Raw genomic sequence first — 18,524 nt, 5'->3', positions numbered from 1 at the left:
GCGGAAGGCGTCTAATGCAAGGGTTATTGGATCTGATGGATCCGTAAGGACGTGTCTAGGGCGACGACGGTGACTGGCTCCTGCGTGGTCAGGATTCGGGGAGTAGTCAGCGGCGGCAACGATAAGGCGATTACTATGACGCATTGCCTTATCGAAGTAACGTTCCGACGCGGACTTCATGTATTTTCTGATCGGTTCGAGGTCCAAGTCGTCTTGTAAGTCGACGCTCCTCACGAACCACGGGGCTCCGACTGCTAACATGCAAAAACAAGATTGTAGGGATTGGAGGGTGTCTATGCGTGTGCGGGCCGCGTGAGCAAACACCACACTCGCGTAAGTCATGACCGGCCTTATGTAAGCTTTGTAAAGTGTCACCTTGTTCCGAAGGGACATTTTACTCCGCTTACAGATCATGGGGTAGAGTCTGCCGAGAATAAAAGCGGCACGGTCGCAGACTGATTTTATATGTGGGCGGAATGTCATGGATGCATCCAGGGTGACTCCCAAGTACTTGACCTTCCTGGTCCAGGGTATGAGGCGGGGCGTTCCGACAGCTACTGCGGCAAAGAAATTTGGAGTTCCACGAGTAACTTTATTAAATAAAGTCATGGGAAAGACACCTACTATGCGTAAAATGGGAAGAAGTTGTTATTTAACCGAATATATAGAAAAAATACTCGTAACATGGGTAAAAGCTATGGTCAAACAAGGGTTTCCAATAGGAAAAGATAATTTACAAGATAGCGTTAAGAAAATAGTTGATGATCTTAAGATTGATTATAATTGTTTATAATAAAACTAACGTTAAAGTCGTGTCTATTATTAGTGCCAACTGATGTCAATTTTTGGTGGATTTGATTTTCGATGCTGTCATCTTTTAGTGTCTATGGCAAAACTAACAAGTTTGTAATTTTTTGTAGAAACTACAACAGTATTGAAATATTTTATATGAAAAAATTGATCTCTAAATGTTGCTCTAACAGTAAAAAAAAAGATTTAATATAATATTTGATAAATACATTTGATAACTGAGAATGAAGTTTGATTTGTCCTTAAAGTGTCTAGCATTAGTGCTTTTACCTTAATCATAATAGTTAAGATATAAAAAAAAAACTAATGTAACTTAGAATTTGAACCAATAACTTCATATCGATTGATAAACAGAAATTAATTTGTTAAAGAAACATACAAAAAACAGATATTTATTAGAATTTTTATTGTTTTCTAAACAAAACAAACAAAATACCATTTGTTTCCAGCGCAAGCTACACATGAGACAATATGGTTTGACGCACAAATAACTGGGCCTATGTTTTCCATTCACATAGGTTGTTTTCTTCCTTACACAGACTTCAGTCCAGAGGAGTGGGGCCCGGAGTACCCCCTGAACTCTTCGAGGTACACTGTGCCCATGCCCACCCTGTACAGCACCGAGGGTGAGTTTGTATCATCATTTCATTAAACTTGACCATTATTTCAATATACATATTAAGGGTTAAAGTATGAAATTGCCGATTTGTACTGAAAAATTAAAATTTGTTTATTTTTTCATTTAATATATTTATTTAATCAAAATATCTACCATTATTATCTATACATTGCTGGCATCTAATAGGAAAGTCATTTATGCCTTTGCGATAGAGCTCTGGTGATCTAGATTTTACAAACTGTGTGAAAGCATTTTGTACTGCCTCTTGGGAAGAAAACTTTTTATCACGTTGAAAATTGTCGAAATCACGAAAAAAATGGTAGTACGTTGGAGCAAGGTCTGGTGAACACGGAGAGTGACGAATGGGTTCTAATTGCAGTTCCTGTAGAGTTAAAACGGTTTCTCGTGCTGTATGAGGCTCGTGCTATCATGAAGCAATAATGCTGAAGATCGATTCATGAGTCGGGACTGTTTCGCTGCAAGTTTTGCTATGATTGTTCGGAGTTAGGCACAGTAGACATCTGACGTTATTGCTTGACCAGATCGGAGAAAGCTATAGTGAATAACACCATGCTGAAACCACCAAACAGTAAGCATTACCTTTTTATTGGTAAGCTTTGCTTTAGGACAATGTTGCTGCGTTTCACCTGGGGTCAGCCATTGCATTTTTCGCTTACCGCTATCGTAAAGAATCCATTTTTCATCACATGTCACAATTCGATCCAATATTCCTTCATTTCTGTATCGATTCAACAAGGCAACACAACTTTCAACACGCGTTTTTTCTGCAGATCAGTCAAATCATGAGGCACCCATTTTTCATACTTTTTTAATTTATTGATTTGACACAAATGAGTCAATATTGTTGGTAAGGTAACGTTAGGCCATGCCGCTAATTCCTGGGTAGTTTCGCTCGCATCGGCCTCCACCATCTTTCAAATCATTGTTATTCACATGTGCGGTTTTCCACTTGGTTCGTTCTTCAAATCAAAATTTCCATCACGAAAGTGTTTAAACCAAAATCGCGCGGTGCGTTCATTAGCAGTCCCCTCTCCAAACGCAACATTGATATTGCGAGCTGTTTCTGCAGCGTCGCGTCGGAACTCGTATTCAAAAATCACTCGAATTTTCGAAGTATCCATCTTTCTTGTTTAAGCTGAATAAGAAAAACAACTGAAAGTCGATAATCGAATATTGCACATTTTTTTAAAAGAAGAACCTTATAGGTACCATTTGAAAAAAGTTTCACTCAAAAATCTCAAACCATGAAGGTTCTATGTAAATTCGAAGTATCTATTACAATAAAACGGCAATTTCATACTTTAACCCCTATTATAAAGGAATCCTTATTATCTCGAACGTTTACTCATGTGTCAAGAATCCATGTTTTTCTATAATTTGTTGCTTAGGTGGATAGACGAGCTCCCGCCCTACCAGGTGTTAAGCGGTCGCCGAAGCCCATAAACATTAACCACGTTAATGCCACCACCCACCTTAAGGCCTGAGTTCTAAGTTTTAACAGTACTAATATCCTGTCAGGATCACCAATGTAAAAAAAAAGGATATTATGATATTTAGTTGGGCTTTTATCCTTCTATGTAATTAAGTCTAAAAATACCTTTTTTTTTAATGTCGATAATGAAGTGATGTAATATAACACATGTTTTATCAAATCATTTGAAACTTAAACCGTAACATTTTTTTTTTATTGCTTAGGTGGGTGGACGAGCTCACAGCCTACCTGGTGTTAAGTGGTTACTGGAGCCAATAGACATCTACGACGTAAATGCACCACCCACCTTGAGATATAAGTTCTAAGGTCTCAAGTTTAGTTACATTTAAAGCTATTTTCTTAATTTCGAATTTGTTAGTGGAGAATACAATTAACGTTGGTTATTTGTTTCCAGGTTACAAATACAAAAAACCGAGTATCATAGAACTGGTTTTATACAACATGGCGGCGCTGTTGGGTGGAGTCGCGGCCGGATATGACGTCAGAATGTCAAATGTCAGCCCTCTGCATCCGACGTTACAGCCACACAGGTCAGTCACCTCAGTGTCATACCCTAGTGTCTTAACATCACAGGTACCATGACATGGGGTAAATTGGGACAAACCTGCGGAAGATTCTCAAAGTACCTGTAGCACGGAATCTACCTAATTTTGTTTATGTTAATATTTATCAATGTATAGAAGAAAAACCAAGTTAACTATGGAAATACTAAATATGAGTTAAGTTGGTCCCAAAAATTCGTCAAATTAAATTGAAAATAGTGGTTGAAAAGTGCGTTTTAAAACAGCTTAAAGAACTTTTAAAAAAAGTAATATTATCGTTGTTTTTTCAATAAGATCACAGTTTATATAAGTTTTTAATACACCTGGAAATACCACAACAAACGGTAAGTTGCAATATTCTTATTTTAAATACAATATTTCGACAAAATAAAAAATGTATATTTTTTCCTTTCTTTTTGGGGAAAATTGGGACGTATGTAGGGTAATTGGGAACGAGACTGGAAAAATTAGGGACGAGAAAACACAAAATTGGAACGCCAAAAGACAAAATAGGGATGGCTTGTTAGGGTTGTCACTGATATCTTATAATAGATTTTTTAGCCTATACTATCACTTAATTGCGTGATGTAAAGAAGGTTAATGTGTTTATCAGTTAGTTTATGTAAGTATTATAGGTAAAATAAAAGTATATATATAATTACTTTTTTTCGCGACATTTACCTTGTAATATCTGCCCGGTCGTATGTTCTTTATAGCAATAAAAAAAATTAAAAGTTAAAAGAACTCTAACGAATCAAAACTTTTGTTATTTCAGAATCTATTCACGCGTCGAATCATGATTTTGTTAACATTCAAAACGCACACACAAATAAAAACAGGCCTCAGATTTTAAATGTAACATTAATTAAAAATCCGAGATATCCAATTATGAGTGAGTGAATTAATTGAGTTTAGTTATTTAGCTTAGAAAGAATTTCTTTTATTTTTGTTATTATTGGCAGTAATCAGATAAAGCTGTTTTTTTATCTTATTCACCTGATATCTTACTCTTGCTCAAAGATTATTTTGAAAATGTTGATTAAATAAAATTGTATTATTGCATTTCTAGTCCTTTTGTTTTCTATTTTTTATTCTATTTTATCATTTTGTTTCAGAGTTGTGATTTTTAAGGAAATTAAATAATAATTTTCTAAAATATAACATGCACATACTTTTTTTGATCAATTTATTGTTGATTATCATTCACGTCACATCGCTTCGGAATAGAAACCAGCTTAATTTACACTATGTTGTGTATTGTGCTTAAATTATGGATTGTATTCATCATTTCGGTCCATATAAATAATTATATGGCACCTACCTATATATCGCAGTACTGCGAGTTGACAACCCTTACAAATATCCCAATTTAACCCTTAACCGTGTCAATTTACCCCGGACGCTGGGTAAATTGGGACGGCCATTATTTTACCGATTATTTCTTTGAAATTAATAATTAAAATTATGTAACGGTTTTTATCACCTAGGTACGTTCAAGACTCAACTTATTTCTTTGGTTGAGCAGTGACTATTTAATTGGAACTATTTTAAAAGTCAATCTGAAGGTCGATTTTGTCCCTATTTACCCCATTGTACGGTAGGCGGTAGGCAGCGGCTTGGCTCTGCCCTTGGCATTGCTGAAGTCCATGGGCGACGGTAACCACTCACCATCAGGTGGGCCGTATGCTCGTCTGCCTAAAAAAATGTATATAATATAATATGCAGCATTACGAATCAGCTTATTAAAATCTACTATTACATAAATTAATATATTAATTTATAACATGTAATTTAAGTAAATTTTCGTTGCAATTTACTAAGCAATCTATGTAATGGAATATTATTTTTAACCCTTTTTATGAACAATAATATTCTGCAACTCTTGTGTTAAAATCAAGCAGATGGCAACACCACGTTATGTGCGGAGCTCAGTTACTACTCGACTCGACCCCCGCGCCACGTACTGACCTGAGCCCACGGGCAACACTGCACCGTGCCGAAATCTGCTCAAGCTGCTGATTTTTTAAATTCGGTTGTAATATAATTTCAGACAAGAGACGGAGCCCGAGCCTCCGAGCAGCGCGTCGCTGTACGAGGGCTTCGGCTTCGGGCACAACACGTACCACGGGCCCACCAGGCACCTGCGCGCGCCGCTCAACGCCATCACGGGCTCGCCGGTACGACGCCACCTTGTAGCCAGGGCCGGATTTAAACTTAATGCCCCTCCCTCCGCCTGGGCACCAGCAAAAAAATCCGCTCCAATATTGGAATTTTTATTTTTTATTTTTTTTTGTACCCAAAAAGAAGACATAGCCCAGAGTAATAGGAAAATTATGTACAAAGGCACTGCTTATTTCTTTAAAAAATCTCTTCCAGCAGACCTGCGAGAGGATTATGAGAATAATAATTAAAAGAGATGAGTGTGTGTAGAACAGCTAAAATAACAAATACAACATGAGAGTTATAGTAATGCACATACACATAACAAATATTGTTAAACTTGAATACAAAATATTATAATTTTACTTAAACTTATAGTTTATATATTTTATTTTTCAAAATTAAAATAACTAATTGATTGCAGAAACGTTTATCATATGTTATATATTCCAAAAACATAAGGGTGTGGCTCATAATTATATTACATCACAAAAAAAAAACTAAATAAATTTCTTTAATTTCAGAAAATAGAAAAATCGATTATTATTTTAAATGTCCAAGGAAATAAATTGATATAATCATTTTGATTATAAATTTTTACGAAAAGTACCAAAATTATAATTCACAAATAATGGATAAATTGAATGCGCTGAATTATCAATTAAACAGAAAATTATTAATTAATATAATTAATTTATTATATTGAGTACCTTGATAAGACTAAAAAAAAATTTTTCACTTTCAAAATTTTGCTGCCCTGGACACTTGCCTTGACTGCCCCTAGTGTCAATCCACCACTGCTTGTAGCTCACTGTCATCACGTGGTCACCGGCGTGCGCGTGCAACTTGATGCACGTGAATGAAGCGAAACTTCTTATTCGATGTGTAGTATTGTGGTTTTGCTTCATTTTTCATCCCTAAATCAGATTGCTCTTGTAATAGGGAATGCTGTGTATAAGAGATGCGACATCTTCATTAAAATATTAGCCGCTACTCGTTGCTAACGCTCACACTGTACCAAGTACACTACGTGCGTGCGTGCGAGTGGCACGCATTCACTCTCGCTCTATCTCTTTCTATTCTCCTCCCCAGGAGCGTTGAACATTTAACGCAACCCAGTTGGAAGTCGCATTAGAAGTTTCACTTCAATTAATATGAAAACACCATACGCAAAAGGTCTTAACGTAGAATTAGAATCTACTTATGTACAACATGTCCCGACAACATAAGAGTAAGTGTATACACTCTGACGGCAGAAATTAAATATTTGTGCCCAAGACCGATGTAAATGGAAATATTTGATTCGAACCTTACACCCCAGCAGAGGGTAATAAGAAAGAATGATGATGATGATAGATATTGACTCCGAAAGGAGATCTGCTCCAGAAACTTCGTGGGTGCGACTAGACCCTGCATCGGTCGGGCCCGCGACGCTGTCATACTCGTTTTAAGTTCTATGAAATTGTAGTAATAAAATCGTATTTTTTTTTGGCTCGTCTTTATAAAGCTGTATAATATTGTTAATATATTTCCAGATGTCCAGTTCGAAGACGGACGAGCAGAAACCGTTGAGGTTCACGGATTCACCGTCACAGTACGCACACCCGTCGTCCTCTTCCGGCTACGGTCACTCCGCACCCTCCGCGCTCACGCAGCCCCCCACCCCTTCTCCCAGGCGTACATCTTCCACCACATCCGACCAGCTAGCGGACCTGTACCACAACTATAGAGAAAACTTCCAGCCCTCGCCTTCTCAGGACCGGGACTACTACTACAGGACCGACCCGTACGCGTACGACCGGACGGCCGACTATGTTGTGAAACATCCCCCCTACTTCGGCTACGACGAGTGCTCCTTCGACTACAGGGAGCCTACGCCGGACTATCGGCCCTCCCCGCAATATCTGACCCACAGGCGGACTCCTTCAAACTCCTCGACCTCGAATTCGCATCACGAGGAGTTCTCCCCGGCGAGGCAGTACCGTGACAAATTCAAAGAGAAAGAGTTCAGACCGAAACCAGAGTATCCGAGGAAGAATAATGACTATTCATTACCTAGAGATTTCTACAGACAGGACTCCCAAGAGAAAGACATCGAAAGACCTGCGAACCTGGGCTTGGAGCTGGCACCGACGAAGCTTCGCTCTAGTCTGAAGAAGTACAAGAAATCTAGCGTCTCCGGTGGCAGCTCGGGAGGTGGAACTCCTCCGGAGAGTCTTGCGAGTTTGCCCAGTGACACGGACAGCTCTTACGTGTCGGCCCGGGACGCGTCTAGCGCCTCACGCGTGAGGTTCAGCCCGGACACGCCGCGGGACACGTAGCGAAGGCTCAACAAGTTCGACAACTACCTCGTGTGAGTTGATGCGAACGTGACTGTGAACTGCGTGACCCGTGACGGACTTCACGCTGTGACGTGTGACGCGTGACGCGGCGGAGCTAACGTGATATCGTACCGTACTAGTTAAAATCAAATAACCAAACGACTAGCTTACATTTAAGACATCGAATTAATGAAATACAAAAATATAGTGTCACAGATCAGTAGCTCCCCGTAGCAATTTGGATGTATTGATCGCAGCACGAGGCCGCGTCTTGCGTGCTACCGACTGTTTCGAATCTTACACTACCCTCACAAGATTTTCCCTTTCGGATCATCGAAAGACTAAGTAGAATCTACCAGCCTCGAAGGGGTGTAAGGAAACTATTCTCAACAGTAAAGACTGACGGCAGAATAAGGGCTACCAGGCCCCCTAAAAAAATGTAGACTTCCTTCACATTCCACGCAATGTATCAATCGTAAATCAGATGACCACTGGGTCAATGCCCTCGCGATTTCATATGACGCGGGAGCTTTCAAACGAAATATGTATTTTAAAAAACAATGAGCATTAATGCTAGTCATGTATAACCGGAAGGGTTCCCTTACATTTCGTTCGAGTGTAAAGCGAATAATTGTGTTCATTATTTAAGACGCGTAGTTCACTGTACATTATTGTAAGATACGAACGTGAATATTGTATTATTTCAGGACTTACGGAACATGAAATGTGTGCCTAATAGTAATCGAATACACCATTTAAAAAAGTTTTTCGATGTGATTTAGTCGGTTTTTAAGTAAGAGTAAAGACAGCACTCGTTATACGATTTGCCATAAACTGTTTGTTGGCAGAGATACGTAACGATTAATAATAGTTCAGTATTTATGCGATTTTGATAAATCAGTGGGTACTTAATATTATTGAACAACGATATTAGAGAAGACTTCGGATAGTACAAAACATGTAAATGTTGCCATCGAGCCCGGGCACAATGGAGTTTGTACAGTTTAAAATACAGATAACCCGTGGGGTTAACGCCCTTTGACGTTAAGGGGTTGTCTTCGCTTTACATTGCGGGTTCACGAGACCCACCAAATGAGCCACTGCTTTTGCGGGTATTCTGAGTCGTATTGTCAGCAGTCAGTACTGACAGCACGGTCCCAGTGTAATAACGTCAAGGGCGTTGCTTGCGTGTAAAGTGTTCGCTAGTCAGGCAGCGGAAATAACAAAAAAAAAGACTCGTTGATTTTGAAATTGCGATTGTATCTATGGAACTGTTTTTTTTTTCATTGCTGCAGACGATGAGGTCCCACAGCTGATCTGTTACTGCGGTCACTGGAGGCCGCTGACAGCGCGTGAGTGCAACCGCCCGTCTTGCGACGTCTCATGTGAGGTTGAAGCCTCAAAGTATGGAAGTATGTCGTATGATTATTCTTCAAACCGAAACAAAACAACGCTTCGCGATACCAATGGTTACAGTTAAATGAGCGTATAAAGCACACACAATATTAAATTGGGCACTTCTAAAAAAAAAAAAAAAAACAGTTTTGTACAATATGTAAATATGTAGTAAAATGATATTTGTAAGCATTTAAACATTTTGTTTGTATCGCGAAAATGTTAATTTTAGTTTCATTAGATTATAAATAGTACAAATGTATTGATAAGAAATTCGTAATCAGTGCCGTTACGTCGCGGGGATTACATTTAACGAACAAACAAAAAATATCATCGTGTATGTATGTATTTAGATTTGACAATATCCGTGTATACAATGCTTGTTGTTGCTTAATTATGAAAGCGAAGGCGGTAACGTGGGGAGCATTGAACAACGAAGCAACGGCGCGTGCAAGAGAACTTTTACCATAAGGAAGACAGCGCTAGTGTAGATAGAATACCCTCAAATATTACAAAATTATACGATCCAATAATACGGCGAAGCGCGAGTTCAACGACCTCATGTATTTTTTATTCACTCATATTGTTTATAATTTTTGCTGAATTATTATTTATTCTCAACTATTTGTTTAACTCGTGATTAAGCAGCAACAGCAATAAACCTGACATCAGAAGTAAAAGATCTAATATCCATTTTATCACTAATTAAATTGAAATTAAAATTTGCTGAATTTTAATTTCTCGAAAAATAAAAAAAGCAACTAGCGTGCAAAGAGCAGTGTTTGATATACCGATAAGTATAAATGAATTTTGTACAAAAACATCAAACTTTAGATATTTTTACATAAAAAAAGTATAAATAAATAATATCATTATATTTAAGGGTTAGTGTGCAGCTTTTGTATTCCACGATTATACTTAAGTGTTTACTAGTCGGATCAAAACGATGCAAGAAATATTGCATATCCAATTGATTTCAATGATATTCAAAACTGATATTAACGCTTCCCTGTTCCAAATAAAAACACTGGATCACTTTATACTTATTTTTCTATTCGAACAGTTCAATTATTCTGTTAAAATGGCCGGGCCTACGAAATAGAGGGAATGCAACGGAATAGATGGAATAGAGATCAAATAAAAATAAAATAAAATTATTTTCGCGCCAAAAACTTATCTTTCAAAGATAACACTCAAAAATATTATAGAATTTGAATGTTTTCCAATATTATTATTTTTAATATTATTAGATTCTTTTGGTGTTAATTGTGAGATTGATAAGTTTATGGCGTCAAGAATTGTAATTGTAAGATGTGTATGTGTATATCGGTAAATTTTATTATAAAAAAAAAAAAAAAAACTTAGCTTTGATATTATTAGCCCAAGCCAGTGCCTATCGAGTGTAACGACAGCGGGACGGAGGCGGTAGGACGTGCGACGAACCAATCAACGGCCAGTATGGAGCGAGCTTTTTGACAGATCGTCTTTTCGCATTAAAAGTGTACAATTTCTAAAAATATTCGAAATTGAGTTAATATGCGGAATCATTTGTATCACCAGTATTTTTCTGATAAGTTTTTTTTTTTAGTTTATGGCCTGGTATCTTGACTTTTCTAATAAGTACTGTCCAAAGAGCAAGATTCGTTTTTTTTTTTAGTTTACCAATATTTGGACTTGTATTAACAAAATTAATACATAATTTTATCTTACTATAAAAAACAGATATAGTAACTAGGAAAAAATAAAAAAAATATATTGAATAGATGATTGATTGAAAGATGATGTGAAATTAGTAAGTTTTGAGATTATACAGTTTTAATGCGAGAAGACGAGATATTGTGTAAAATTTGGTTTGTCATTTTATATATTTTTATTTCCCTTGTGCAATATGTGAAATTATTTTGCGTCCTTTTTAATTCTATTTAATTTTTTATGTACATAATATTATTTACGAGTTGAAGAAAAAGCAGTATTTAAAAAAAGAATAAGAAAAACGCAGTATTTGCAAGTATTTTATATTTGAGATATTAATAATTTAGCTTCGGAGCAGTGCCAATGTCGTCCAGTGTTTCATTTTTTTGTTTTTTTTTTAATACAAACCAAAATATAACCAAATTATTGTAAGAATCTCTTGAAAAAACGTTTCAGCGTATGGAAGTCACAAATTAGTCATGGACCAATGTGTATAATATTAAATACATCGGAGATTAAAAGGCGCGGTTACTTAAAAAGGAAATAATAAAACACTCTAGTCCTGATTTTTATTTATTTATTGTTACTGAAACTGACTAGGATCGAAGGCGACGAGCGACTCGCTTGTAGAAAGAATATATCGAATAAATTGAAATGTTCTCGGTATTCCATTATGTACATTCCATTATGTTTTAAAAGTGATGTTATGTCTGGTGTGACGTCGAGCGAAGGTTCTGTGTGCCAATAACGGGATGTGGGAGGAAGCCTTACGTATGTAATGTTTAAATCGACAAATAAAACTAGACTTAAGCTTTTTACGTTGTCGTTTTATTATCTATCCCTTTCCAACGAGAAGCGAGGCGGTTGCGATCCTGACTACCATTATCTGTATTATCGTACATTTGTTCATCTTTTTTGGCACCGGAACTTGTCCGGTTAATCATCTCACGTGTTGGGAGATTTAGGGGTTTAACCTACCAAAAGGTCGTCGTTTTCCTACCCAAGCAATTTATGTACACCGGAACAGAACTCCGAATGGTTGTGGAGGTTGAGATAATAATTAACATTTCAACTAAGCCTTCGCTGAGAAGTAAGGTCGGGGAACGCTCGTTCCTAAAGTCGCAATGCAATAGAATATTATTAAGCATTTTCGTATCTGAGAATATCAGCAGTACCATCTGTATGCGTTTTCGGGGACATTTCTAATACACTCCGTTTGTTTTAATGCCAAATTCTGAAAAACAGATTGATATAATTCACCAACGGCTACCTAGGCTCAATAAGGTCTCTGTGATCTGATATCTGAATGATGGTCTTGTTGGCCGTTTGGAAAATTAAATAGGTACTACAGATGAATATTTTCGAACTTTATTTAGGTCGTTATTTTAATTTAAACGGGTTCCAAATCGCAAGAGTCAATAGAGAAAAATTAATTAAGAGTTAATACTAGACTATTTTTTCTGCCATAGCATTATAATGATCTTTGGTGCCATCGACACACTGACACGGTTCGACGTGGGGTCAAAATCGGAATTCTGTTATGGAATAGCAGTCAACTACTTATTCGCGCAGATTCATTCATACTAACAGTAAGCGTGTATTAATAAATTCCTGTTCAAATTCTTTAAAATATAACCGATTGACAAGAAAGAGTCAACTTCCCTAGTAACCTGATGTTTCATCAATAACGAACCATTCATAGATATTTAAATATTTTGTGAAGAGAAAATGCTGAGAAATAGAAAAGATAATAAATAATATTACATAGGATATTGCATAAAATCGTTTTATTATTTAAAATACTGCATACAATCTGTGCCGTGTAAAAATATAGTTATAATAAATGTAGTTTAAATGTGATTAATGGCTACATTTATCATGGAAAAATATTTACATACTTCCGAATACAATTTTAATTCTACATATAACTAATACTAGATACATACTTTTGAAGATATTTTTTAATAAAAAGTAAACTGCATAAAATATTTCATATTATAAGTAAATCTTCAATTAATACAATCGGAAAATACATTAATTCTTCGGTAGTACATTAAGCATACATAAAATGTCGTTTTACATATTAATATTAGGTAAAAACAAATTACATACTAAATTCAATGATAGTCTATAGATATAAATTGTACTTAAGTTAGGTGTCTAATTCAAATAAAAAACTTTTCATTCTGATAATTCTTTTCCTGTTATGAGATAGAGTACTCAAGCTCACATTACTAAAATGTATGATAAATGTGTATGAAGCAAAAATAGATAGCAAATTTGTAATTTAAATCTGGATTTCTTGTTCGTTAGGTCTTGCCTTTTCAAAATTTTCAAACTTAAAACATGCGCTTAATTGCAATAAAGTGGGTCCAAAATGGCGGTAGGACCCCATGTAGTACTCATGTCGTAGCACGCCCTGTGTATAAATTCTCAAATGTTCGATTAACGCATAGTGACGGATTTGAAGAAAAAATTCTAATATTTCAAAGATAATAGAACATTAATCATTGAATTTTATAGAAACGAATGCATAAAGATTTTTCGTCTAGAAACAAGTCATCGATAGCAAATAGCTAACAGGTGCCGAGAAATTAATTTAATTGTTAAAAATATCATCGAAATTTAATATTTATGCGATTTACCACACTTGAATGATACAGACTGAACTCCGTCCACTGTTAGCTTGTGAATTTAAATACAATTCCCTGACTTTACATAATTCAATTGAAATATTACTAACTTGTTTCTAAACAAAAATAACTACACACTAAGCATTATAATTATGAATATTTTGATACTCAAACTACACAATTACATAGATATACTAAAAATAAATCCGTACGTAAGGTTGAAGGACTTGATACGAGTTATTATTAATTATACAAATATATAATGTAAGAGAAATATACAAGGAAACGTGTCCTCGTTACGAACTACATTTTATCTTTAAAACATTGTTGCAAATGTTAGGGTTTCCTGCGCCCATCTCATTTCTAAATTTAGGTTTTTAACCGTAATCCCTCTAGCTCACTCCTCACAATTATCACAAGCGAAACTCCTTTTCTCGCGATCCCGACGAGGCGTTTAACGCACATCAATTTTTGCAGTCTATTACAAATTACTAATCTTCAAGTCTCACTCTATTATCCAAATTTTTGTCTCATAGTAATTTAAAATACCAACCCAATTATATGATGACCTACCTAAACGATTGTATACTAATAAATGTGCAAATACACATAGCTACGGCGCAATAAGTTGAATTAAACTCGCTGAAATGTTTGGCACAGTTTTATCCGTACTAGATTAGCCGTGTTAACTAAAACAAATATAAACTTATTATAGGTATACCCACATTAATTGTTATGTTATATATTTTCTAGTCAATCCAATCCAAACTACACTAATCCTAAGGAAGTCAAAGTACTGTTTGGAGAGTGGAATGATTTAAATGCACCGATATATTATATTCAGATCTATTAATGTACCTATACTTAGTTTTTTTTTTGTACTTAATAAACCTACACTAAAAATTTTCAGGTTACATATTAAGCATTTAATATTAAATCATTTTAATATTTCATCTAGCATTGTTTTTGTTTATCTTTGACGATAGCAGAAAATCGACGCATTTCATGCTAAGAAGTTGAGAATCTACTTAGATCTGGGCCCCCTACCCACAAACATTGTTGCCTCCTATTACTTAGGAAACTTACCAATAACGATTCTTAAGCCATTTTAAAAGATTATTTTTAAATATAAAACGTAATAACCACAAGCTAGATCAACCAGTCTGCTATTATTATTAATATACCAAATAAAGTTCATCATCAATATAGTATTATGAATTTTTAAGCGAATTTACCCAAGCCACACTTCGGAATATTCATTTTTCGTTTGCAGTGCGGTTTGACAAAGCTTGACGCATTTCTTTATAATTTCCTCAAAGAAAAGCTCTTGATAAAATTTACCGACGGAACTACAATCTGCACAATTTACGAAGACGCCCGTCTCCTACCGGTACCATCAATTAAAATAGGTATACAACATGGTTACACTAAAGTTAGACGATCTAGAAATCTATCAATCTAATAGAACTGTGAGGGTATACCCGACAAAGATTGACCTATGTGCTGGTCTTTAGATTAGTCTTTACATCTCTACCAGCAGTTTGCGTATGATTTAAAGTGTTTCGCTTGGTTCGAAATTTGTGGGCACAGAAGACTTGGAGCCTCAAAGTTGTAGAAGATTAAATAAGACAAAGAATTTCAGCGTTATCATCATTTTTAACAATTACTATACAATAGTACTTGGGGCACTTGGATAAAACGAGTGGTACGATTTATTATTTTCCATTACTATTTTTATTACTGCGAGTAGAATTGGATTTTGATTACACGCCTGAGTCTAGTATTCGCTGGATAACACGGAGTTTCTAAATTTATGACCGACGATTCCCTACTATTGGTCAGAAAGTCGGAACGTTCTAATTTGAGTTAGACCTTTTTATGCATAGTTAGATACCTACTTGTATATAAACTCGGAAACGAATAAGGCATGAGTCTCGAAGAAGTATGAGTTAGGAACCTCCTATTAAATTTATTGTATATTATTTAAGAAGATATTTCATAATCGTACCAAACCATTGTTTTTGTGTTTCGAAATTTATTACAAAACAGTTATCGGTTTTTCGCACATGCTTTGCCAATTTTAATCTTTGCAACCATGCGTTGTTTCGATAAGGCACATTTGAAGTACACTGTTACTTCATACTGCAAAATAGCGTTATCAGTTTTATTTTTCATCAACTTTGCATCGTAAAACAAATGCATGAATTGTTCAGTGAACTTTTGTTCATTCATTTTGCGAACTCCAAACCGCAGTTTCCTGTCTACCTACGCTTAAAGTTAGAAAGTACGAGCTTTATGTGAAGCTAAATATATCGAGAGGTGAGATGATATTGGGCATTAGCGAAATATCTGCAACTTTACACGGAGCCATTTAGTTTAAAATTTGGAAAAAATATAACAAAAAAAAATTCTTCAACTATTTGAAATAAAACGGACCTTCAATTACAAAGATCGTCGCATAAATAGCTTTTCACTCCTCGATATAGGTACATATAACATTTTGATGGCTATCTACAGCAAAGCCGAAAAGAAGAAGAGGTGTAGTGTATGAAGTAGGTACCACATATAAGCATGAGTTTCACAGTAAGATTTTAGTCTCACCAAAAACAAGTGCACAATAGTTACTCAAATAAGTCAAAATTTGGACTTCGCAACAAAAAATGTGTATAAGCAGATGTGCTTACGGTCCTCCTGATCTTAAACGTAATAATCGTAAACAACCCAATATGCCCAACCATTACTAAACAAAGCCATGCAGCTAAATTCTTGTGTGATTTTATGAATGATAAATAGAATCGACGATCTCACAGTTTAAAGTACCTACAGAATTTGAAAAGTATTTCACTTGACATAACCCTACATTCCTAAGACGTTCTATCGAATAGCTGGGTACTAATCATTAAAATCAAGGGTCATCATAAACACGTTTTATTCAGTAAATAGGCAGAATATATTATTTAATTTCGTCTTTTCTAGTCAATGTCTTTTTCTTTTTATTATTTTGCCATATCAAAAGGTGACCTATTCGCAAATATCTAATATTTCAATGTTAAGGCAATAAAAACGGAATGATAATTATTTTATATTATTCAGTGTTTGGTCGAGTTTGAAAAAACCCGAGCTGTACCTATCTTAGCTATCTATGCCTCCGCGGCATTGTAATGTCTTTTTTTTTGGTTCGATTTGAGAATCCCACATGATTCACCCACAACATTAAATTCTACACGGTTCATAGATATAATTTTATGGAAAACATTGGGACTAACTACATTATTTTTCCATTCATAAAAGTGGCTTCTAAAAAAAATCCAACGTAACAAATTATTTTCTTTGAAACTCAATTTCGATAGCGATCTTTAAAAGAGGAATGATGGCTCTGAGCCAATCTAATCAACGGCTTATTAACGGGTAATCATCTAAAAGTATTATTCTCAATGCTGATACCAGTTTCTTTTTATTTGGCAATCACTATTCTTGACTTTAAAATTTAAATGAAAAAGTCAGTGGGAATGTCGATTTAACGTTATTGTTTTCAGTATGGCAACAAAAAATATGATATTCGGATAATAATATTTTACTGAAATAACAAGAATTTGGAAGAAATATGTATGTGTTATATTATTATACGTAAGCCATCCATGAACCCGCGCCACCTGTCGGCTATTGTTTCACAACAGTCTTCGCACACCTAAACACACAATTCGACACATTGTTATTTTGCTCATAAAACGTGAAAGATTCAATCTTCTCCCATTAAAAATAAGGTCTAAAACTGTAATGATTACAAACGTTTTAATTATGCTAAGATATAGTGGCTATGATTTAGACACAGAAAGGGGACACCGGATTCATTCAACATTCGTTTGATTGAACGAATATAGGTTATTTCAATGATACATAATTATAATTTCTATTTTGAACGAAACCACTTGACCTTGGAATGTTCTTGTGAATGATCATTATAAATTTCAACGACCAGTAAAGAATTGTGCATTTTGTTAGAAAAAAAAAATCTCGTTAGATGTGTGTATGTAATAATACATATTAGGTACCTACGTAACTCTGCGAGACAGAAGAAATCGTTAAATCAGTCACAAGCATGCAGCAATAAAAGTCGAATACAGATTCTAGTGAAGTCAGACTGAAGCTTCTTTCAGACTACGCTATACTATTAGTGCCATATAGTATAGCAGCGTATACTTAGCCAATAATATACAGTACAGTACAGTGTAAAGTCATCAGGTTTGAGCCCCGTGAGCTCACCTACTAGCCACGGTTACGCTGAAATAGCCCCTAAGGCTATCAGCTTAGGTAGGAAAAAAAAAACAGTGTAAACGTGTCCATAACAATGTATGGTGCGTGATATTGTTGTGCTGTGAGCTATACCTATATGCTTTTATATTATAACGTAGTCTGAAAGCAGCTTGTAAAACAACTAGTGACAAGGATAGACCATTCGGTAAACGAAATAATTAGAATAAATTAGCATTTTATCAAAGACTTCATTTGTCTCATTAACATCCAAATCTATAGTCATAGTACGTGCTACTAATAACCTTTACATCAGCTTCAGAAATATCAATGGGAATTTATTTTCGCCGGGCAGTGATCTAAATCGTCCATTGTTTATTCGTGAACGAGTTAGTGGCATCCAGCCATTTCTTACACGAATCTCTCGCCTTGACCTTTGCTGATTTATACTCAAGTTGCATTTTTATTTTTTATGAAACTAAGCAACTTCTTAGTTGACATTGAACTTCGTCTATTTTACATAATGTATATATTAAGGCTCTTAGTAACATGTTTATTTTTAAACACTCGTACTGGTCTTGTTTACTG

At 35.4% G+C, this 18,524-nt stretch overlaps 1 protein-coding gene across 2 annotated transcripts in view; it reads left to right on the top strand.

Moving 5' to 3' along the window:
* The window catches only part of LOC101740276 (mitogen-activated protein kinase kinase kinase 11), a 64,876-nt gene extending 53,006 nt beyond the window's left edge, over nt 1–11,870 (top strand). Inside the window, exons 8-11 of one of the 2 annotated variants that reach the window (XM_038017217.2) lie at nt 1,350–1,436; nt 3,337–3,472; nt 5,535–5,661; nt 7,180–11,870. In XM_038017217.2, coding sequence (XP_037873145.1) covers nt 1,350–1,436; nt 3,337–3,472; nt 5,535–5,661; nt 7,180–7,965 — 1,136 coding nt within the window. In that variant the 3' untranslated portion in view covers nt 7,966–11,870. Of the gene's footprint in view, nt 1–1,328; nt 1,437–3,336; nt 3,473–5,534; nt 5,662–7,179 lie in introns of both variants that reach the window. The other variant, XM_038017216.2, reaches the window with a different exon arrangement.
* The last annotated feature ends 6,654 nt before the right edge of the window (nt 11,871–18,524 follow it).

The sequence above is a fragment of the Bombyx mori genome, chromosome 18 (genome assembly GCF_030269925.1).
Source record: "Bombyx mori chromosome 18, ASM3026992v2".
Taxonomy (NCBI): Eukaryota; Metazoa; Arthropoda; class Insecta; order Lepidoptera; family Bombycidae; genus Bombyx; species Bombyx mori.
Note: the sequence above shows the minus strand (reverse complement) of the source record. Positions and strands in the feature narration are given on the sequence as shown.